Source organism: Oncorhynchus keta, chromosome 5 (assembly GCF_023373465.1).
Source record: "Oncorhynchus keta strain PuntledgeMale-10-30-2019 chromosome 5, Oket_V2, whole genome shotgun sequence".
NCBI classification, from domain to species: Eukaryota; Metazoa; Chordata; class Actinopteri; order Salmoniformes; family Salmonidae; genus Oncorhynchus; species Oncorhynchus keta.
The window spans coordinates 25856181-25881142 of record NC_068425.1 but is presented as its reverse complement, the minus strand read 5'-3'; the positions used below and the strand labels follow the sequence as shown (position 1 = coordinate 25881142).

The 24962-nt window shown below is 42.7% G+C and overlaps 1 protein-coding gene across 3 annotated transcripts in view; it reads right to left on the bottom strand.

Moving 5' to 3' along the window:
- LOC118374090 (acid-sensing ion channel 2) overlaps window positions 1-24962 on the bottom strand; it is a 558305-nt gene that overhangs the window by 12228 nt on the left and 521115 nt on the right. For all 3 annotated transcript variants that reach the window (XM_052519271.1, XM_052519270.1, XM_052519269.1), the window contains 3 exons: window positions 16719-16846; window positions 8776-8926; window positions 7920-7976 (listed from right to left, as the gene is read on the bottom strand). In XM_052519271.1, the coding sequence (XP_052375231.1) occupies window positions 7920-7976; window positions 8776-8926; window positions 16719-16846 (336 nt within the window). The remainder of the gene's footprint in view (window positions 1-7919; window positions 7977-8775; window positions 8927-16718; window positions 16847-24962) is intronic.

Sequence of the window (24962 nt, the reverse complement as noted above, 5' to 3'; positions counted from 1 at the left end):
ACACACTGACACTGACACTGACACTGACTCAACTCCAGCCACTTTAATAATGGGAATTGATGGGAAATTATGTAAATATATCACTAGCCACTTTAAACAATGCTACCTTATATAATGTTACTTACCCTACATTATTCATCTCATATGCATACGTATATACTGTACTCTATATCATCGACTGCATCCTTATGTAATACATGTATCACTAGCCACTTTAACTATGCCACTTTGTTTACATACTCATCTCATATGTATATACTGTACTCGATACAATCTACTGTATCTTGCCTATGCTGCTCTGTACCATCACTCATTCATATATCCTTATGTACATATTCTTTATCCCCTTACACTGTGTATAAGACAGTAGTTTTGGAATTGTTAGTTAGATTACTTGTTGGTTATTACTGCATTGTCGGAACTAGAAGCACAAGCATTTCGCTACACTCGCATTAACATCTGCTAACCATGTGTATGTGACAAATAAAATTTGATTTGATTTGATTTATAAAAACCGTTTGTCATGTTTCTGTCAATATTATGGATATAATTTGGAATTTTTGTCTGCGTTGTCGTGACTGCTATTTCCGGTGGATTCCTAGGCATAACGCATCAAACTAACGGAGGTATTTGGATATAAAAAATATCTTTATGGAACAAAAGGAACATTTGCTGTCTAACTGGGAGTCTCTTGAGTGAAAAAATCCGAAGCTCATCAAAGGTAAATGATTAATTTGATTGCTTTTCAGATTTTCGTGACCAAGTTACCTGCCGCTAGGTGTACATAATGTTTTGTTAGTATATTGATAAACTTACACAAACACTTGTATCGTTTTCGCTGTAAAGCATCATTTCAAAATCTGAGACGACAGGATGATTAACAAAAGGCTAAGCTGTGTTTCGCTATATTTCACTAGTGATTTCATGAATATGAATATTTTCTAGTTTGATTATTTGATCGCTGCGCTATGCTATTCAGCGTAGTTGATGACAATTATCCTGGATCCGGGGGGGGGGGTTCCAAGAGGTTAATAACTCTACCTACATGTACATATTACCTCGACTAACTGGTGCCCCCGCACATTGACTCTGTACCGGTACGCCCCTGTATATATTCTCACTATTGTTATTTTACTGCTGCTCTTTAATTACTTGTTACACTTATTTCTTACTCTTATTCGTATTTTTTATTTAAAAAATATACATTTTTTATATATTTATTTTTCTATCTACAAAAAAAAATGAACTGCATTGTTAGTTGTGGATCGTAAGTAAGCATTTCACTGTTGTTGTATTCAGCGCATGTGACTAATACAAATTTGATTTGATTTGATCCATTTCTAATGTTCATCCAGTTTGATTTCTTATTTGCCATATATTTTTAACTGTGCTGTTGCACAAAAGTTCTGAACCTATATACATTTGACAGACACAGCATATTTGACATTTGTTATCTTGTTGTTATTAGTCCCACCCTTCAGCTCCATTAAATCCCTCCCATCTATCTCTGAACACCATCTATATTGGATTTCCATTTGCCATATATTTTTTCAACGGTGCTGTGATGCTTCACAAAAGCTCTGAACCTTTCTATTCTCATAGTTTCTACCAATTGTAAATGAATTACTACACTCAACAACAGTGGACACTGTAAATGCCCTCATGAAATACACAGGAATGTTTTATGAATTTTCCAGACATTTCTATCCATTCCTGGAAGTATAAAAATACTGGTCTAATCTGTCTGGTCCTATCAATTTCCTCTGACAATAACCAGTCTCACTCACATTCTCAACACATTCTAGCCTGCTGTTAGGTTCCGTTAATGCATAAAAATATCAAGTCTGATCTCCCAACCCTAACCTACTATGACAATAGTATGGCAGTCTCCCCAGCTCGCCCTGGGCAGAGCGGAGTCTCCCTTGGATTACTAATAGCCTTCAGGGCCAAGTGGTCACGTAATTGCGACAGGAAATTCAATATGGCACCTCAGTCGCTTTTCATTCTCATTCAAATAAGGGGTTATTGGATCCGGGTAGCAGTGTGCATTCATAACCCTGATTTACACACTCCCTCCCTCTTTCTATTTCTCTCTCTCCCCACATCTTACTCTCTTTCCTCTTCTCCCCTACCTCTCTCTCTATTTCCTTCGCTCTCTCTCCCTCTATCGTTCTGTCTTTCTCTCTCTATTTCTCTCTCTCTATCCACCGTCTCATCTCTGTCAAAAACAATTATTCAAACCAAATCATCTGCTTTATTTCATATTTCCAAGCTTATTAAGAAACAGTGTTTTTAATGACTTAACACTCTCCATTAAGCTGTCTTTGGCTGTGAACAGAATGTTATATTTAAGCTAGCAGTTGTTCAACCCAGAGACGAGCGAATCCTTTTTATTGTATGTTTGGTTTAAAACCATTATGTGAGATGAGAGGATCTTCTGTCATTCATCCTGCATTGAGACCGCATTTCTAAAACGATTACGCTAGTAATGTGATGGTATGATCACGTTACTGTGGGCAATGCTGTCCAAGTCGACATTTCACAGGACAACAAATGTCTGTGTTTTCCTCCGTGTGTATAATTAGGCACAGAGAAGATTTCTGTGTTCCTCTGTAATCTAGTCACAGGACCCTCCAGTGAGAACAGATGCAGCTGTCTTCCATTAAAACAGCAGCCACACTGTTTCTGTCTCACAAACTTCCTGACTGACACATTGGTTTAAAAAAAGAACAACTTCAAACTTTACTAAGTGAAAACGGTGCAGTGGGTATATCAAATTGGTTCACAGTCTAACTAGGAACTGATTTGCATAGAATTATTGGGTATGTGTGTTTGGATGGAATAAGCACAGGCATTTCAAATAAAACCAATTCAGGAGGAGCGAGAGGGAGGGAGCGAGAGGGAGCTGGCCAGGCTGGACCAAGCACAAGAGGGTACTCTAGCTCTAACTCTCCACAGTCCCAGTATAGCATACCTTGGCTTCATATCCTCTTTATTTGAGACACATTGCCTAATTACAATGGACGAGCCAGGGCCAAAGCGTAATAATTGCCAGTGTTTGTGTGTGTATGTCGCCCGGTAGGTAACAGAATGAGAGAATGCCTCCCCTTAATGATATCAGCAGGGGAATTAGACACCCCTACTACACAAAACACATAAACACTTTCCAATAAAGTTCATTTAGAGGAATAAACAAGGTCCTGTCTCATCTGATTTTCATTTATCCCTTCAGTAAAGTATGAGTCTGTGGTAAAAGTAAAGGTATAAATGATTATATAAAAACAGCCTAATAAAAAATTAGACGAAGGAGAAGTGAGAATAAAAAGTCAATATCCCAGTTTTACAGAAAATAACAGTTCAATATAGATGGGTTTAGGCACAAAATGAGATCCTACTGTATGGAGTTATCCTACTGTATATGAGTGATCCTACTGTATGTGAATGATCCTACTGTATGTGAATGATTATTCTATATGTGAATGCATACAGCTCCCCCTCTTCTCAACACACACAGATAAGCACAGATTCCTTATTTGTAATCTATACAATACAGTATGAAAGTAAAATGAACCGAGGGAGGCTTCTAGACCTGGCTTTTCTAGAGGGGGAAAAAAACAGCTGAGCAAATCCTAAATACCAGGGTCAACCAGCAAAACGAGAGAACCTCTGTATTCTCTATGAATGATCAATAATACAAAATGTGTCAAATCTTTTGGGAAATGATAAGACACTTGTGTTGACACAATGTACCTATCTATGCCTTTCCTTCATGCTATCTTTATGTCCCCTAGCCCATGGAGAAACAGGAATGCTATGATGTTAAATAATTTATCCCGAATCAACCAAATAGCAACAGCAAGAGGATGAGTGAGAGAGAGGAGGAGGGAGGTGTTGCACTCCCAGTAAGTATTCTATTAATACGAAGCACTGCAGCAACGCATAATGTTTGACCACGAACACTACTCTTTTGTCCACTGGAGACCACAAGTTTCCTGGGGAAGTTGTGAAGCATTGGGGAAGCTGTGAAGTGCGCTGTACAGCCTGCACTCTAGCCTGTTGTGTGATGTTAACTATTGTCTGATTCTGTTCATGAGTCTGTTATTAAATATGTATGTTTACTGCTTTTCATTAAATCATGTTTGGCTATTGTATTTGTTCATATGGACAGAATATTGTACAACGGGGTTCCCCAACTGGTGGTCCATGGGTCAAATTTGTCCCCCCAATTTTTTTCTTGCATTTTCATTGTTGACATCAAAGACTGTAAAAACACCAGGAAATCAGCTCCAAGAGATTTTAATTGAAGAAATATTTTCCTAAGTATTCCCATGCGTAATAAAGAGACACATCGTATTCAAATGTAAGCAAGATTTGAAATGTTTTAGTCAAACATATGGTGGCGTTGGTGTAAAGGTATGGGGAATGTTTTCCTGGCACATGTTAGGTCCCTTGATACCAATTGAGCAACGGTTCAATTCCCCAAAGAATTCAGTCTGTTCCGGAGGCAAAGGTGGGTCCGACCCGGTACTAGATGGATGTACCTAAAAAACTGACCACTGAGTGGATATCAATTCATTCATATGGTTATATTAGAGGTTGAAGGCTAAAAACAGCCTATACTATATCTAGACCTATATCTACTTCCTACAATCTATTTTCATTTTAAATCCTGGCTTTTGGTTTTCTCTCGTTTTTACACCATCTACTAACACCAACTATTTACTATAAAACATTTATTTATCAACAAAAAAGCTTAACAAAATACAAAAAATGATGGGGCAAAAATAAGTAGGCCTAAAATATTAGTAGGCTACATGACAATGAAGCGCCATAAAAACAAACAAATCATCCAAGAGTGTGCTTAGTGTTCTGGTCTCATAAGGATTTTGGAGTCATTGAAAGGGTTGAACTTGAAGAAGTGTCCAAGTAGACTAGTTGCTAATTTCTCTCAGATGGATTTTGGAGTATTCACAACTACTACTTGAAAGTGTAGGTAACGCTCTTCAGGTAAGACTCCATCAGTTGAGTCGTGGTGTTGGCTACTTCTCAACCAGCGACTTCAGATCCTGTTGCTTGTGGTAGCAGGGTCATTGCCATGGCGGTGGAATGCCAGCAAGTTGCTTCTCCCTTCTCATTTCACCTCCTTGCTGCTGTCGTTGCAATGCCTCGATGAACTTACAAATGGTGCGGTGGGTAGCGCAAAGATTCAACCAAAAAGTTCAATGCCAGCTCTCCTCTCCATGGTTGGTCTTTGCCAAGTCTTGCAGGACAGCATCGTAGCAGCACCAAAATTCAGAAAATAAATAAATAGGTAGAAGTATATTAGCAACAATTGTAATGGCCTTGGGCATGATGCCATCAATAGTAAGAAAAAATAAAATAAAGCCATTATTATGTTAACAAGCCATACATATGGGAAACATTGGCTTTCTTCCAATGAGTCCGATATTCTCCCCAACCCATGTTGCCTGAAAGAACCAGGTATCGCTGAAAGAACCAGGTATCCAGACACTGTAACCTCATCATTCAGGGTTATGCGACGTCGGCATTCCCAAAAGTGTGATATTCGGTGCACTTCAAAAAGCACTTATTTGCCATCTGTCGTTCCTGTCTGTAGGGGTAGCCTTCATGCAGCAGGATATTTTTTCCACGCACCCAGAGGATACATTCGGGTTCCACTGTATCTTTCTCTGACCTCCTGTAAGAATGAGGAATGAGGAGGGTAGCGGTGCAAGATCTTTTTAAGCAGAATATTTGTGGAACGGCTTTCCTCTTCCTCTTCTGAGGAGGAGTAGCAAGGATCGGACCAATACACCGCGTGGTAAGGGTTCATCTTGGTTTTTAATAAGAACACTGAACAAAACAATAAACGACAACATGAAACCGAAACAGTTCCGTGTGGAAACAAACACTGACACGGAAAATAAACACCCACGAAACACAAGTGGGAAAAGGCTACCTAAGTATGATTCTCAATTAGAGACAACTAACGACACCTGCCTCTGATTGAGAACCATACCAGGCCAAACACAAAACACAACATAGAAAACGGAACACAGACAACCCACCCAACTCACACCCTGACCATACTAAAACAAAGACATAACAAAGAAACTAAGGTCAGAATGTGACGCCCTAAGGTGCGGACTCCGGCCGCAAAACCTGAACCATATGGGAGGGTCTGAGTGGGTGTCTGTCCGCGGTGGCGGCTCTGGCACGGGATGTGGACCCGACTCCACCATAGTCTTTGTCCGCCTCCTCAACCGCCTCCGTGGCCTCTTTCAAGCGGCGACCCTCGCCGCCGACCCCGGACTGGGGAGGGTCCTGAATGGACAGGAGATTCCGGCAGCACCAGAGTGACGGGCGATTCCGGACCCTCCAGAGTGCAGGCACAGGTTGAACTGGGCTGTGGGGGAGCACTGGAGATCTGGTGCATACCACTCGCACCTCTCCCTTAGGCTTAATACCCACATTCGCCTGGCACGGGCGAAACACTAGACAGAAAATAATCACCCAAAAAACACAGGTGGCAAAAGGCTACCTAAGTATTTCTCAATCAGAGACAACAAACGACACCTGCCTCTGATTGAACCATACCAGGCCAAATGCATAAACACAACATAGAAAAAAGAACATAGACTACCCACCCCAACTCACGCCCTGACCAAACTAAAACAAAGACATAACCAAGGAACTAAGGTCAGAACGTGACTGACTTAAAAAACTTAAGCCCATGCAACATTAACCAATTAAAACTGTGCTGTAGCAATGTGGTTTGTGCTGTAGGCTATAGGCCCAATACATGATCACTGCATATTGGCTATGCTTGAATTGCCCTGCCAATTTTGAAATTATATATATTTTTAAATGGTATATGATCACACTGGTACAGGATCATTTGTTGGATTACTTTTGAGTCACAGCTGAGTGAGTATAATATATATATATGTGTGTTTTTACTGGATTGATGGCCACCATCTGATAGTCAGTCTGAGGGGAGGGAGGGAGCAGTGGTGAGGCTGCCTCTCATTCAACTCAACAATACCATCCCTCCGCTCTCCCTCCCTCAGCTGATGGAAAAACTCAATTCACACGGCATTATTTCTGCCTCATGCACCAATTCATGTTGTTACTCCTATGACCAGAGAAAGTGAAATATTCCCAGATATTAAAAAAGACACAAGCCGCTAATAATAACAAGGCAAGTTTATCGGAACACTTTGCTACGCTCATCTATTGCAGGTGCAGTGCTGGTTATAGCGTGAGTGGAAGTAGGGAGAACGTATATTTTATGGCTCATAAAAATGTTGAACAAAGTGTTGACAGTGCTGGATAACAACTTAAACATGTAATGTACTCACTCATAATAACAGGCTTATAGGTGCACTTGATTTGCTCTCTGGGGCCTGCTGGGTAGGTGGAGTTCTACCTTCAGAATCATGAAATGATTCAAAATGGGGACACTTTGCCTTCCCGGAGCTAGGGCTGCTGAATCAACTGTATCTACCGCCAACAGCGAGAAACAAATAACAAAAATAGGAACGAAGGCTTTATTGTTGGGTTTTTTACAGAAATGTTTGGTGATCGACTAGGAATGCTTTGGAGGTCGACCATCACGATCAACGGGTTGGTGATCACTGCTATAGCCTAAATAAATGTATTTTAGGCCAGATAAAGAACAGATATGCATGATTTAAGCAGCAAACAGACACAACATTTTTTCACATTCTTTAATTAAAGACTCAGAAACAGAAACAGGCAATAGGCGAAACATCTGGCGTCACAGTTTTCCTGCCAAATAGGCCTACAAAGAAACTTGACGATGTTGAATGCGCGAGGGGGTCTGTGCGCTGCGTAGTACCTTCGACAAAAAGACATGTAAGCTTGTGCGTTTGTGTGCATTCATATTGTGGACTTACCAAGGGCAGGCTCTGCACAGTCTTTGTACTGTTCAGGGGTACAGAATGGAGAATCACCTAGAAGGACAGAAGGAGCACAGAAGGAAGGGGAGGAAAGTTCAGATTCTGCTTTTCTGCTAGATATATTTATGAAATGAATGACTTACGAGTTTGAGAAAAACAAAACTGTAAACAGCTCAGATTTCTGTGGAATATGGTTACAGAGTTACCGGAGTCTTCAGTCATTTGGGGTAATTAACAGAAAATCTATGGCAATCTATCGGAACTCTGGTCATTTATAGCTGAATAACATAAATCTGTGTCCATATTGTCCATGAGTTTCTAGTAGCTAGACCATATGGGTCAAGAGAAAATAGCCTAATTCATAAAAAAAGCATCTAAACATCTAAGCATTATTTTCAATTAACTCTGCAACTCTTCCAACTATTGACTCTTCACAACTGCCACCAATTTGACACCAAAACATTGACAACAAATACAAAAATCTATCACACGTAAAGAGAGTGTGAGAGAGAGAAATAGAGCTTTGTGTGGAGCAAGGTGATAGACAAGCCTTGGAGCAGAAAGCTTTATAATACACCAACACAGATCTTGACCTTACACCTTACAGCTCTTTGACCTTTTCAAACCCACCACAGACTTTAGATGACTTTATCAACCACAACAACTACTGTAAGTCCTTTATCAAACTTTCCACACCTTGTTCTATGTCTTCAAATAGTCCTTGATGAAAAAACATGGCCCATAGCCCAAACAATTATTTTTGTTTGCCCATGGCCCAGACAATGCTATATTACAGACTCTATCCACATGTTTTGTTTAGTGTGAAAAGGGGAAAGAAAATGTGTGCTCTTACCGGGCATGTGCACCATCCTGCAGTTACAGTTTTCCACGATGTAGCGTGTCTCACAGTCGATCCTGCAAGCTGTCACACTATAGACCTGGAAGAAGCCAGAGTCTAGGGCCTTGGACTCACACTCTCCCCACGGAGGAGGAAGGTAGGTCAGCTACAACACAGGAGAGACACAGTGGGGGGATTGAGCAGAGAGACAGAGAGACAGGGAAAAACACTCAGCTGAAGTCTAAAACTCCCATAGACACATAGGAGATGTCATGGTGTTATTGTGATTTAGAGCCATCAGAGAGAGGATCCAAAAGGCCCTCTAGAACACAGCAGGCTAGATGACAACAAAAGGAAGGTCTGGCCAAAAGACTGGGCAGAATGGGACACATTCACAGATACAGTCTCTCGCTGTGAAAACTCACAACAGGTTCCAAGAACACAAAATCTCCAAATGTTCCCCCCTCTCGCCCCCACCCCACCCCACCCCCATGGCTCTGGAGACGGGAACAGCAGACGAGGAGAGAGGGACACCAGGAGGAGCTGTGTGAGCGCCCATCTGCCCTGCACGCAGGCGGCCCTCTCCAGCCGCTCCGCTACTCTCTGTTCAGCATCCATCACCCAGCGCCCCCTGCATTGTGGGAGATGCAGTTTCGTCAGCCAAATACCAGTTCTTGGACCAAAATAATCCTTATCCTGCCAGGTCAGATTTGGCTGTGGAATGTCTGTTAGCACAGATAACATTGGAGAAGAATCCCTCCAATCAGAGACTGGTACTGCATCCATGCATCCAGATTAGTTTGCTGTTGTTAACTCGAACACAGAATTCCCTCGATATCAGCAAGCGAGACGTTGATTTTCAAATCAAATCAAAGTTTATTTGTCACGTGCGCCGAATACAACAGGTGTAGTAGACCTTACAGTGAAATGCTTACTTACATGCTCTAACCAATAGTTCAAAAAAGGTGTTATGTGAACAATAGGTAAGTAAAGAAATAAAACAACAGTAAAAAGACAGGCTATATACAGTAGCGAGGCAATAAAAGTAGGGAGGCTACATACATACAGACACCGGTTAGTCAGGCTGATTGAGGTAGTATGCACATGTAGATATGGTTAAAGTGACTATGCATATATGATAATAAGAGAGTAGCAGTAGCATAAAAGAGGGGTTGGCGGGTGGTAGGTGGGACACAATGCAGATAGCCCAGGTAAGCCAATGTGAAGGAGCACTGGTTGGTCGGCTCAATTGAGGTAGTACATACATGAATGTATAGTTAAAGTGACTATGCATATATGATAAAACAGAGAGTAGCAGCAGCGTAAAAAGAGGGTTTGGGGGGGTTGGGTGAGCACACAATGCAAATAGTCCAGGTAGCCATTTGATTACCTGTCCAGGAGTCTTATGACTTGGGGGTAAAAACTGTTGAGAATCCTTTTTGTCTTAGACTTGGCACTCCGGTACCGCTTGCCATGCGGTAGTAGAGAGAACAGTCTATGACTGGGTTGGCTGGGGTCTTTGACAATTTTTTGGGCCTTCCTCTGACACCGCCTGGTGTAGAGGTCTTGGATGGCAGGCAGCTTAGCCACAGTGATGTACTGGGCCGTACACAATACCATCTGTAGTGCCTTGCGGTCAGAGGCCGAGCAAATGCCGTACCAGGCAGTGATGCTCTCGATGTTGCAGCTGTAAAACCTTTTGAGGATCTGAGGACCCATGCCAAATCTTTTTAGTTTCCTGAGGGGGAATAGGCTTTATCGTGCCCTTTTCACGACTGTCTTGGTGTGTTTGGACCATTCTAGTTTGTTGTTGATGTGGACACCAAGGAACTTGAAGCTCCCAACCTGTTCCACTACAGCTCGATTGAAACACAACTAATGAAGCCAACAAATCAAAACATTTCAAACTAGCCCTGGCCTCACTCATATACTGTAGGTCTGGCCTCACTCATATACTGTAGGTCTGGCCTCACTCATATACTGTAGGTCTGGCCTCACTCATATATACTCTAGGTCTGGCCTCACTCATATACTGTAGGTCTGGCCTCACTCATATATACTCTAGGTCTGGCCTCACTCATATACTGTAGGTCTGGCCTCACTCATATATACTCTAGGTCTGGCCTCACTCATATACTGTAGGTCTGGCCTCACTCATATATACTCTAGGTCTGGCCTCACTCATATACTGTAGGTCTGGCCTCACTCATATACTGTAGGTCTGGCCACGCTCCTGTAGGTCTCCATTCACAATGAAAAAGTCTTCCCTAAAGGCCAGCTGTTCATCACTTCTAGGAAGATAGACTTTCCCAGCACTGTCGATTTCATTAAGATGAGAGGCAGGTGCTCCTCAGCAGCAGTCAGTCCATCACCTTTCCCATCACCTTCATACCTCTGCTAATCTTTCCTCTTGTCCTAATTGGAGTGGCTGATGTATAACACTATTATCCTGCTGTAATCAAATATCAAATCATCAGAGTAGATAGGTGTCAGCGCCCACTATGGGGTGATCTGATGACCTGATTAAATACACTCCAATGACGGCCAGGACCCTCTCTGCTCCTCCCCACACATTATTCATCAATGACCACACACTCTGCCATTGGGATGCACGTCAGCAACTAGAAAGCATATTAGAAACGGATCAAGAGTTGAATCAACAAGGGGCATAATTAAAGTTGTCGCCTCTAGATTTGGAATTAGGCTTTGGGAGCTCTACATGGATTTGCTAACTTTGGGGATTTAGTTAAAAAATCGGAGCTGTGAGTCTGGAGTTTTATTAACGAACCAGCACAGTATAGTATATCAGTTCATCCCTCTCCCGTGGACACTAGGTTGCCATGACCAAAAATACATTACTGAGACCCATCCAGAAGACACAGGAGGGAGAGAGGCTCAGGGTCTTTAATAGAACAGTAATTTACAGACATGGGAATGCCCTTGTGACTTCTGTGGAAAGCATAGCAAAGAACACTTTAATATTTGAAACTCCCCAACACTTAAAACAATGAGAAAATACAGAGGATTATTAGAGAACACAGGCAATCTAGTGTGTGTGTGTGTGTGTGTGTGTGTGTGTGTGTGTGTGTGTGTGTGTGTGTGTGTGTGTGTGTGTGTGTGTGTGTGTGTGTGTGTGTGTGTGTGTGTGTGTGTGTGTGTGTGTGTGTGTGTGTTCATGCATTATTAAGTGCCTATAGTGGCTGTGTTCTTTGGCTTCTGTGCACTTTTTTTTGATGAAGTGGCTTTAATCTGGAAGTAATAATACGAGTTCATTTGAGTGCATGTCTTCAGCTCTGCCTCACAATTGAGCTGTCTGGTTGGATCTGATTACAATCGCACACCAATGACCACAGGCAGCCATTGTACTTTTACAAAGTCCCCACAGTACTGCTAATCATTAAGACATATCGGCTATATTCAGCCTGATTATAAGCATGGTCATTACATGGCGTCTCACAAGATGTCCTCGGGCTGGCTCAGTCAGGAACTAAAGTTGTGCCACGCTGCAGGAACCCAACAAGGGTCAAGCCACAGTAGGAAGTCTGGGGAATCTTTGAATTCAAAGTGCAAAGCGGAGTTAATTAGCTGGTGTCTAAATTTACTGTGTTTCCCACTGTGCTGGTACAATGGGGAGGATGAAGGATGATGATGTTGTGCCAGTCAGTCACACAGAGCCAGTCACACAGACAGAGCTGAGATGAAGCTGAGACTGCTGGGAGCTCTACGGCCCAGGGGGCTGCCTGGCCACACCATGATTGGAGGCCTCCAGAGTCCCCTGTCTGTCTGTCTGTCTGTCTGTCTGTCTGTCTGTCTGTCTGTCTGTCTGTCTGTCTGTCTGTCTGCCTGCCTGTCTGCCTGCCTGTCTGCCTGCCTGCCTGCCTGCCTGCCTGCCTGCCTGCCTGCCTGCCTGCCTGCCTGCCTGCCTGCCTGCCTGCCTGCCGCTGTACAGTAGACCTTCTCTGTATGCTTATCGCTGGCAGACTTCTTCTTTCTTTTTCCTCCTCTTATCTTTTTCAGGGTGTGAGTTGTTTTTCAAACTTCTGGAAATGACTGAACATGTTTTGGATCGTCCTTTAAATGATGGGAAATATACAGTTTATTATACCTTTATTGTACAGTTTCTTCTTATTCTTATTTCTTATGTACATTGCCTTCAGAAACTATTCATACCCCTTGACTTAAGGGGTGGGAATACTTTCTAAAGGTACTGTCTAGGTTTTCTGCTTTATCAGTCCCTGGTTGTGGACTAAAGGAAAAGGAGGACCGAGCATGCCTCCATTCTCATCGACTGGGCTGTAGTGGAGCAGGTTGAGAGCTTCAAGTTCCTTGGCGATCACATCACTAACAAACTAACTTGGTCAAAGAACACCAAGACAGTCATGAAGAGGGCACGACAAAACCTATTCCCCCTCAGGAGATTGAAATGATTTGGCATGGGTCCTCAGATCCTCATAAGGTTTTACAGGTGCACCATCGAGAGCATCCTGACTGGTTGCATCACTGCCTGGTATGGCAACTGTTCGGCCTCCGACCGCTAGGCACTACAGAGGGTAGTGCGTACGGCTCAGTACATCACCGGGGCCAAGCTTCCTGCCATCCAGGACCTCTATACCAGGTGGTGTCAGAGGAAGGCCCTAAAAATTGTCAAAGACTCCAGCCACCCTAGTCATAGACTGTTCTCTCTGCTACCGCACGCGCAAGCGGTACCGGAACACCAAGTCTAGGTCCAAGAGGCTTCTAAACAGCTTCTATCCCCAAGCCATAAGAAAGCTAATCACATGGCTACCCAGACTATTTATATTGCGCCTCCCACCCCCTCTTCTACGCTGCTGCTACTCTCTGTTATTATCTGTGCATATTCACTTTAATAACACTACCAACATGTACATATTACCTCAATTACCTTCGACACCGGCACATTGATTCTGTACCGATACCCCGGTTATTTACTGCTGCTCTTTAATTATTTGTTATTCTTATCTCTTACTGTTTTTGTAGGTATTTTCTTAAAACTGCTATGTTGGTTAGGCTTGTAGGTAAGCATTTCACTGTAAGGTCTACACCGGATGTATTCGGTGCATGTGACAAATAAAATGTGATTTTGATTTGATTGGATTTTAATTGCAGAACAGGCAGGTAAATGCTGGAGACATAAGCCATTTGAAGTATGAGGAAAAATAGATGAATCGTGACAGGATTCTGTCAGCTAAGACAAGGGCAATCCAGCCAACTCTCTGGCAACTTAGATAAAAACATCTCCAGGGTCAGAGAAGGAGAGTGGGAGAGAGAAGACGGGAGAGAGACTGAGAGAGAGAGAGAGAGAGAGAGAGAGAAAGACAGAGTGATAAAGAGAGATACTCCCAGTCAGGGAGTGGACAGAGATAAGAGGTCAGACCTAGGGCTGTTGTGGTGACCGCATTAGCGCCACACCGGTGGTTACGAGTCATGAAGGCAGTCAAATTCCACGGTAATTAGGCTTCTCCAAGCTCTGATGCTGCTGATGGTCATTAGTAGCCTACAAAACTTACTAACTGCCTGGTAATCAGCACTCTATTGTCCCTCTAATCACTCTGACATCAATGCAAATGTAATCGAAAATCTAATCAAACACTTCATGAGAGCCCATGAGTTCATGTTGCTCGACCTTTCTATAGGCTATGCAATTGCACGAGAAAAGAGGGTGATGGCCTCGATTAAAAAGAGGAGGATCCCATCAGCTTTCTATAGGATAAGCCTACTATATTTACTTCTCAACTTTCCTAATATTAAGCACATTGCTTATCTTTACAACAGGAGTTTAGCCTACCTGGCTGGCATGAAAATGAACCACAGGAAAAGAGGTTTCGAGAGAGAGAAGTGCATGATATTGGTCCATTCTAAATGAAAACAAATGTCACACATACACACTACCAGTCAAAAGTTTTACAACACCTACTCATTCAAGGGTTTTTCTTTATTTTGACTATTTTCTACATTGTAGAATAATATTGAAGACATCAAGACTATGAAATAACACATTTGGAATCATGTTGTAACCAAAAAAGTGTAAAGCAAATCAAAATATATTTGGTATTTGAGATTCTTCAAATAGCCATCCTTTGCCTTGCTGACAGATTTGCACACTCTTGGCATTCTCTCAACCAGATTTATGAGGTAGTCACCTAGAATGCCTTCTTAAAAGTTCATTTGTGGAATTTCTTTCCTTCTTAATGTGTTTGAGCCAATCAGTTGTGTTGTGACAAGGTAGGGGTGGTATTCAGAAGATAGCCCTATTTGGTAAAAGACAAAGTCCATATTATGGCAAGAACAGCTCAAATAAGCAAAGAGAAACGATAGTCCATCATTACTTTAAGACGTGAAGGTCAGTCAATGCGGAACATTTCAATAACTTTTTAAGTTTCTTCAAGTGCAGTCTCAAAAACCATCAAGCGCTACGATGAAACTGGCTCTCATGAGGACCGCCACAGGAATGGAAGACCCAGAGTTGTCTCTGCTCAAGAGGATAAGTTCATTAGAGTAATGATGGACAGCCTCAGAAAATACAGAAAATACAAATAAATGCTTCACAGAGTTCAAGTAACAGATACATCTCAACATCAACTGTTCAGAGGAGACTGTGTGAATCAGGCCTTCATCCATGAATTGCAGCAAAGAAACCACGACTAACGGACACCTGCTTGGGCTAAGAAACATGAGCAATGCTCATTAGACTGGTGGAAATTTGTCCTTTGGCCTGATGAGTAAAAATTGGAAAGGTTTGGTTCCAATCGCCGTCTTTTTGGGTGAAAGGATGATCTCCGCATGTGTATTTCCCACCGTAAAGCATGGAGGAGGAGGTGTTATTGTGTGGGGATGCTTTGCTGGTGACACGGTCTGTGATTTATTTAGAATTCAAGGCACACTTAACCAGCATTCTGCAGCGATACGCCATCCCATCTGGTTTGGGCTTAGTGGGACTATCATTTGTTTTTCAACAGGACAATGACCCAACACACCGGCTGTGTAAGGGCTACTTGACCAAGAAGGAGAGCGATGGAGTGCTGCATCAGATGACCTGGGGTCCACAATCCCCCGACCTCAACCCTATTAAGATGGTTTGGGATGAGTCGGACCGCAGATTGAAGGAAAAGCAGCCAACAAGTGCTCATCATATGTGGGAACTCCTTCAAGACTGTTGGAAAAGCATTACAGGTGAAGCTGGTTGAAAGAATGCCAAGAGTGTGCAAAGCTGTCATCAAGGCAAAGGGTGGCTAATTGAAGAATCTCAAATATTAAATATATTTTGATATGTTTAACACTTTGTTGGTAACTACATGATTACATGTGTTATTTCATAGTTTTGATGTCTTCACTATTATTCTACAATGTAGAAAATAGTAAAAATAAAGAAAAACCCTTGAATGAGTAGGTATTCTAAAACTTTTGACCGGTAGTGTATTATTTAGTATATGTAAAGACAAGATTAAATCAAGAATAGTCTGATGGGTGACAATATTAGCCTATCACTTGTGAATTATATACTATCACTTGTGAATTATGCCCAGTGTAAGGCAAGAGAAAATGCCATTTTTAGCTACTTTTTTAAAATCCTAGTCACACACCTCGTGTAGCCTAGCCCATAGGCCTTTATGTTTTGATAAGGTTTGCATCACAACTGGCATCCATGTATTGTAATCTTCCTGCCTCAACTGTATATGCACACACACACACACACACACACACACACACACACACACACACACACACACACACACACACACACACACACACACACACACACACACACACACACACTTGAATAGAAAGTTCTTTATCAGAAGTGCACGTTTTTCATCTCGGAGAGATAAGCTCCAGTCAGGAGGAGGTTGAGATTGAAATCTAAAAGTGAAAAGTGTCAGGAAGATTGAAGCAGACCTATTCAGTGTGTACAGTAATAACTTAGGTCAAAGGGCACCTACCCTCTGCTCCTGAGTGGCAACAAAAGTCTGAAAGCCCGGGGCAACGCCAAAGCCCAGCTCGTGGACGAACGGGGGCTCTGCCTGGCTGTGGATCTGCACCCGCACTCCTGCCTCGAACGCTGTCTCCTCTGTGGGGGAAAACATAGACACACACAGGGAGATTAACAGTTACACACACACACACACACACACACACACACACACACACACACACACACACACACACACACACACACACACACACACACACACACACACACACACACACACACACACACACACACACACACACACACACACACACAAAAGACTTAAAAGTACCCAATATACACACAATTACTTGAACAAAGTCAAAGAAGGTGACATTCCTTTATGAATCACCTTTAGTAGATGAATGGTGAGCCTGTGAATGAGAGCAATATGCTTCCCTGCCTGCCTTCTTCCTCTATATGGATAAAATGCGTTCAGTGGAAAGACAGCCCGTTTGCCTCGGTTCAACATCAAATAGAGGACCAGGAGTTGAAATTCCACTGGCTGTCTCTTAACTATACACATGAAAGAGCTGTTACCCAGCCAGTCACACACATGCACAAGCGCACACACACACTGGCAACCCGGGGGCCATCAGGGAGCTTCAAAGGCAGGAGCAGGACCTTGGTCAGCTCCAGAGGGCTATCGAGGTCAAGCCAGCACCATGGACAGCTCTACAGGCACCAACTGAGGCTGATGATTCAACACCAATATTACCCAGTCCAGGCAACCATTTGGCACCTAGAATTGGTCCCACCTGTCCCTCGTTATCCCAAATGAGTATAAGTAGAGGTGCAGTCGCTCGGGCAGACAGAGAGAGGGTACGCCTCGTCCTCAGAAGAGTCGGAGTGAGTATGATAAACACCTTGATTCAATGACAAAGATACTAGGCAATGTTTGACTCATTGTAACGTCGTTCTTCGTTCGTTGAAAGAGAGTCAGACCGAAATGCAGCGTGGTGGTTACTCATGAATTTAATGAAAAAGGCGATACATGAAATAACTATACAAATACAAAAACGGAACGTGAAATCTAATTACAGCCTATCTGGTGAACAGGCTACCTAAATACGGTTCCCAATCAGAGACAACGAGAATCGCCTGACTCTGATTGAGAACCGCCTCAGGCAGCCAAGCCCATACAACACCCCTACTCAGCCGCAATCCCAATAATACAAAAACCCCAATACGAAATACAACAACAAAAACCCATGTCACACCCTGGCCTGACCAAATAATTAACGAAAACACAAAATACTAAGACCAAGGCGTGACACTCATCTTTCTCTCTCTCTTTCTGTTCTCTGCCCCAAAGGATGATTACCTAATCCCGGGTAGCACACCACCCAACACAAGTAGAAAGGATTGAAACCCCGGACTCATCGCTCTCTCTCTATTTTGTTTTGTTCATTGACACAGGCGGTCCGAGGAGCCGCCACGACAGACATAGTGGCCCACCAGTTACCTGAGAGGCTTTTCAGTTGTATTTCTCCCCTCCCCATTTCCCCCCACTTTTATGAAAGAACTACCTTGTTTAAAGCACCACAAATTGGTCTCCCTCTGTCTTACTTTGTGAGTTTCACCTCTGACTCCCCTGGGCTGCCACAACGCACACACACAGTGACACTTACAAGGACACGGGCAGGCAGACATTCTCTAAAGCATAGAGACCCTCTTCCAGACACACATCATCCAGACACGCACACAAATTCCCCACAGGCAGACGTGCTAACACACTCACACATGCACGGACACACACACACACATTCACACAAACACGCCGAGAGTGTTGCCATGTTGCTGTGCATTCAATCAAGCCGCCCTCCTCCATGTTTGACAGGCAGCAGCTTCAATCAGGCTGCTGGACTGGAACAATGAAAGCAGTGAAAGACTGAGCAGAGGGAGCACGGCACCCAGGGTTGACCAGCTTCTTTAAAGCGACGGCTGTGACAGAGAACACAAAGCCCACCACGGCATCACCCAGCAGCCATCCATCACACAGCTACCTGCACTCAGAAAGGAAACGCACCGTGACGTCTGGGATGGGGACGGGGTAATGTGTGGAACAGGAAATCAAACAGGTGCTGTGTGTGTGTGGCTGCCTTGTAGGACAGGAAGCAAATCCCAGTACTGAATCACCAAAGCAGCATGTCTTGTGTCTGTTCTGGGTGGAGACATATGACGGTTCACTTTTTCTTATTCTACTCTACCTGTGAAATAATATAGTAACCACATCAACATTTATTGGTTGCGCAGACAGATTTGCAGGTGCAGCGAAATACTTCTGTTTCTAGCTCCAACAGTACAGTAATATCTAGCAATACAATAACAATACACACATAATCCAAAAAGTGAATACAATTAAATAAAATTAATATCCATACTGTCTATATAAATATATAAGCAGGGGTCATATATATATATTTCTAATTGGTGTGTATAGACAGTAGAGGTCGACCGATTATGATTTTTCAATGCCGATACCGATTATTTGAGGACCCCCCCAAAAAAAAGCAGATGCCGATTAATCGGCCGATTTAAAAAATTTAAAGAAAAATAAATGTATTAGTAATAATGACAATTACAACTATACTGAATGAACACTTATTTTAACTTAATATAATACATAAATAAAATCAATTTAGTCTCAAATAAATAATGAAACATGTTCAATTTGGTTTAAATAATGCAAAAACAAAGTGTTGGAGAAGAAAGTAAAAGTGCAATATGTGCCATGTTAGAAAGCTAATGTTTAAGTTCCTTGCTCAGAACATGAGAACATATGAAAGCTGGTGGTTCCTTTTAACATGTGTCTTCAATATTCACAGGTAAGAAGTTTTAGGTTGTAGTTATTATAGGAATTATAGGACTATTTCTCTCTATACAATTTGTATTTCATTAACCTTTGACTATTGGATGTTCTTATAGGCACTTTAGTATTGCCAGTGTAACAGTATAGCTTCCATCCCTCTCCTCTCTCCTACCTGGACTCGAACCAGGAACACATCGACAACAGCCACCCTCAAAGCAGCGTAACCAATGCAGAGCAAGGGGAACAACTACTCCAAGTCTCAGAGCGAGTGACGTTTGAAACGCTATTAGCGCACACCCCGCTAACTAGCTAGCCATTTCACATTGGTTACAACAGCCTAATCTCGGGAGTTGATAGGCTTGAAGTCATAAACAGCGCAATGCTTGAAGCATTGCGAAGAGCTGCTGGCAAAACGCATGAAAGTGCTGTTTGAATGAATGCTTATGAGCCTGCTGGTGCCTACCATCGCTCAGTCAGACTGCTCTATCAAATCATAGACTTAATTATAACATAACACACAGAAATACGAGCCCTAGGTCATTAATATGGTCAAATCCGGAAACTCTCAATCCGAAAACAAAACGTTGATTCTTTCAGTGAAATACGGAACTGTTCCCTATTTTATCTAAATAAATCAAATCAAATCAAATCGAATCAATTTTATTTGTCACATACACATGGTTAGCAGATGTTAATGCGAGTGTAGCGAAATGCTTGTGCTTCTAGTTCCGACAATGCAGTGATAACCAACAAGTAATCTAACTAACAATTCCAAAACTACTGTCTTATACACAGTGTAAGGGGATAAGGAATATGTACATAAGGATATATGAATGAGTGATGGTACAGAGCAGCATACAGTAGATGGTATCGAGTACAGTATATACATATGAGATGAGTATGTAGACAAAGTAAACAAAGTGGCATAGTTAAAGTGGCTAGTGATACATGTATTACATAAGGATGCAGTCGATGATGTAGAGTACAGTATATACGTATGCATATGAGATGAATAATGTAGGGTAAGTAACATTATATAATATTGCTGTTACATTGCACAACCTTCAATGTTATGTCATACTTACGTAAAATTCTGGCAAATTAGTTCGCAATGAGCCAGGCGGCCGAAACTGTTGCATATACCCTGACTCTGCATGCAATGAACGCAAGAGAAGTGACACAATTTCACCTGGTTAATATTGCCTGCTCACCTGGATATATTTTAACAAAATACGCAGGTTTAAAAATATATACTTCTGTGCATTATTTTAAGAAAGGTATTGATGTTTATGGTTAGGTACACGTTGGAGCAATGACAGTCCTTTTTCGCGAATGCGCACAGCATCGATTATATGCAACGCAGGACACGCTAGGTAAACTAGTAATATCGCACACATAACTAGTGATTATGATTGATTGATTGTTTTTTTATAAGATAAGTTTAATGCTAGCTAGCAACTTACCCTGGCTTCTTACTGCATTCGCGTAACAGGCAGGCTCCTCGTGAGGCAGGTGGTTATAGAGCGTTGGACTAGTTAACCTTAAGGATGCAAGATTGAATCCCTGAGCTGACAAGGTAAAAATCTGTTGTTCTGCCCCTGAACAAGGCAGTTAACCCACCGTTCCTAGGCCGTCATTGAAAATAAGAATGTGTTCTTAACTGACTTGCCTCGTTAAATAAAGTTATATATATTTTTTTAAAGAAATCGGCAAAATCGGCATCCAAAAAGACCGATTTCCAATTGTTATGAAAACGTGAAATCGGCCCTAATTAATCGTCCATTCCGATTAATCTGTCGACCTCTAATAGACAGTACGGACAGTATATGAATAGAATAGAATAGGTGTTATATAGGATGAGCCTTTACTAGAATACAGTATATACATATGAATTGGGTAAAACAGTATGTCAACATTATTAAAGTGACCAATGTTCAATGACTATGTACATTGGGGAGCATTCTCTGAGGTTCAGGGCAGAGTGCCGGGTGGTAGCGGACTAGTGACTGTGTCTAAGGTTCAGGGCAGGGTACTGGGTGGAGGTTGGCTAGTGATGACTGTTTAACAGTCTGATGGCCTGGCGATAGAAGCTGTTTTTCAGTCTCTTGTGCCAGCTTTGATGCACCTGTACTGCCTCCTCCTTCTAGATTGTAGCGGAGTGAACAGGCCATGGTTCAGGGTGCTGAAGTCCTTGATGATCTTCTTGGCCTTCCTGTGACACCGGGTGTTGTAGATGTCATGGAGGTCAGACAGTGTGACCGCACCACCCTCTGGAGAGCCCTGTGGTTGTGGGCGGTGCAGTTGCCGTACCAGGAGGTGATACAGTCCAACAGAATACTCTCGATGGTGCATCTGTAGAAGTCTGTAAGGGTCTTAAGGGCCAAGTTGAATTTCTTTAGCCTCCTGAGGTTTTTTTTATTTTTTTTATTTCACCTTTATTTAACCAGGTAGGCAAGTTGAGAACAAGTTCTCATTTACAATTGCGACCTGGTTGAAGAGGTGCTGTTGCACCTTCTTCACCACAGTCGCTGTGGAGGAATCATTTCAGGTCCTCAGTGATGTGCACGCTGAGGAACTTGAAGCTTTTGACCCTCTCTACTGCAGCCCCGTCGATGTAGATGGGGGCGTGTTGGATGGATGGGTAATCATTCTGGTGTCATGTACATTATGAGGAAAATGTATATTCTTTTTGAAATACTAATTTAGATGGGAGAGAACGGAGGGCATGGATTATATGAACATCAACACACACTGCTATGTGAGTTTACTGTACAGTCCATCACGAACACAACAAATCACCATCACCAGATTTGATCTGAATGAGATGGACAGATAGAAAGTGTGATTGAAATAATCATCAGTACCGCCATCATCATTCTTATCACCATCGTTTCCACAGGTAATGTATTTGGGTGGGACTTCCGAAATAAATGACTATGGATTTTCATTTGCCTTCCTCTCAGGGCGTGTCAGCTGTGATTCCATCTCCGGCTGAAATGAGAAATCACGGAGCAGAGGGGAATAAGAGAATCAGTTGTTGCAGAGGAAGAAAACGGGCTGAGAGTGTGTGAGAGAGAGAGAGAGAGAGAGAGAAAGACCGAGATAGTGTGTATGTGTCCACGAATGTGTGTATGAAATCAAATAAGAACAGTCACATCTAATCTTGTGTGGGCCCCTGCTGCCAGGGTTCACGTCTCCCACATAGCCCGGGGTCAACCTTGTTTCTGCTATTCCATCACATTACATTCCCTCCCACACCTCCCTCCCGCGACCCCTCACACACCTCCCTCCCGCCACCCCTCACACACCTCCCTCCCTCCACACCTCACACACCTCCCTCCCTCCACACCTCACACACCTCCCTCCCTCCACACCTCACACACCTCCCACCCTCCACCTCTCACACACCTCCCTCCCTCCCTCCCTCCCTCCACCCCTCACACACCTCCCTCCTTCCACCCCTCACACACCTCCCTCCCTCCACCCCTCACACACCTCCCTCCCTCCCTCCCGCCATCCTTCACACACCTCCCACACAGCCAGAGGGTTTGCCAATTGCCATACACCACAGCTGCGGACCCCCACCACACTACCCAGCCAATCTGCCATGCTGTAGCCTATCTGATCCAGCCACTTGTGTTTGATCAGGCAGCAAGTTTGACACTACACTGTCCTCCTTCCAGAAATACACCTGCTGTTCCATGTTGCATTTGATCAGTAACATTGTTCATTTGGACATTCATGTAAACAGGGGTGTTTCACGGTCAAGTTTCCACACACACACACACAAGTCAATGTGTATTATCACCAAGAAACACTAAAAAGGCATCGGAGGAGTATTTTCCACTCCAGTGTGGATCATACCCGCTGTCTGACCTGTTGTTGAAAGGGCCTCACAGCACCACGAGTCTGTTGAGAAGCCTGAGAGTGCTGAATTAATATGACAGAGCAGAGAGAGAAGGGCCCTTAGAACTACAACATGTGTTAGGTTCTGTTTGAAGTTCCACTCTCCTCTTTTTTCTAACATGGTGGATATCTGAGATGATGATGGCAGGTTGTTAGAGGGAGAGAGGGTACTGCCGAGGATCCTCTGAACACCAAAGGTAATGATTCAAGTTCATTAGCTGTGAATCCAATGAAGTTTGGCGGCATTCTGAAGGGAAAATCTAAATAACTCAATGGAGAATCAGAATCTAAACAATTCAATGGAGAATCAGAATCTAAACAACTCAATGGGGAATCAGAATCTAAACAACTCAATGGGGAATCAGAATCTAAACAACTCAATGGGGAATCAGAATCTAAACAACTCAATGGGGAATCAGAATCTAAACAACTCAATGGGGAATCAGAATCTAAACAACTCAACGGGGAATCAGAATCTAAACAACTCAATGGGGAATCAGAATCTAAACAATTCAATGGAGAATCAGAATCTAAACAACTCAATGGGGAATCAGAATCTAAACAACTCAATGGGGAATCAGAATCTAAACAACTCAATGGGGAATCAGAATCTAAACAACTCAATGGGGAATCAGAATCTAAACAACTCAATGGGGAATCAGAATCTAAACAACTCAATGGGGAATCAGAATCTAAACAACTCAATGGGGAATCAGAATCTAAACAACTCAATGGGGAATCAGAATCTAAACAACTCAATGGGGAATCAGAATCTAAACAACTCAATGGAGATTCAGAATCTAAACAACTCAATGGGGAATCAGAATCTAAACAACTGAATGGGGAATCAGAATATAAACAACTCAATGGAGATTCAGAATCTAAACAACTCAATAGGGAATCAGAATCTGAACAACTCAATGAGGAATCAGAGTCTAAACAACTCAATGGAGAATCAGAATCAAATCGAAGAGACAGAGAAAGGGAAAACAGAGAGAAGGAGAAAGATATAGCAGCATGAGGGAATGGGGAGAAAGAACATGGAGCGAGAAAGGGATGGAGCGTTATAGAGAGAGAAAGAGGTGGAGAAATTTGTCCTGGCTTGTCTGTGAAAAGATGAGAGAGAAATCAAAGTTAAGGATTTCTCTTTCATGGTTACAAATGAAGGCCGTGGTTAATCTATACTCTCATACAGTATCCAACGCTTCAGATGGGAGTCAGGATGGAGTCATGAGAGTGTGTGTATCAATGTTAACTCAATTACTATGAGGCTGTATACGATCACATACACTGAGTGTACAGAGCATTAGGAACACCTTCCTAATATTGAGTTGCACCCACTTTTGCCCTCAGAACAGCCTCAATTCGTCAGGGCATGGACTCTTCAAGGTGTCGAAAGCGTTCCACAGGGTTGCTGGCCCACGTTGACTCCAATGCTTCCGACAGTTGTGTCAAGTTGGCTGGATGTCCTTTGGGTGGTGGACCATTCTTGATACA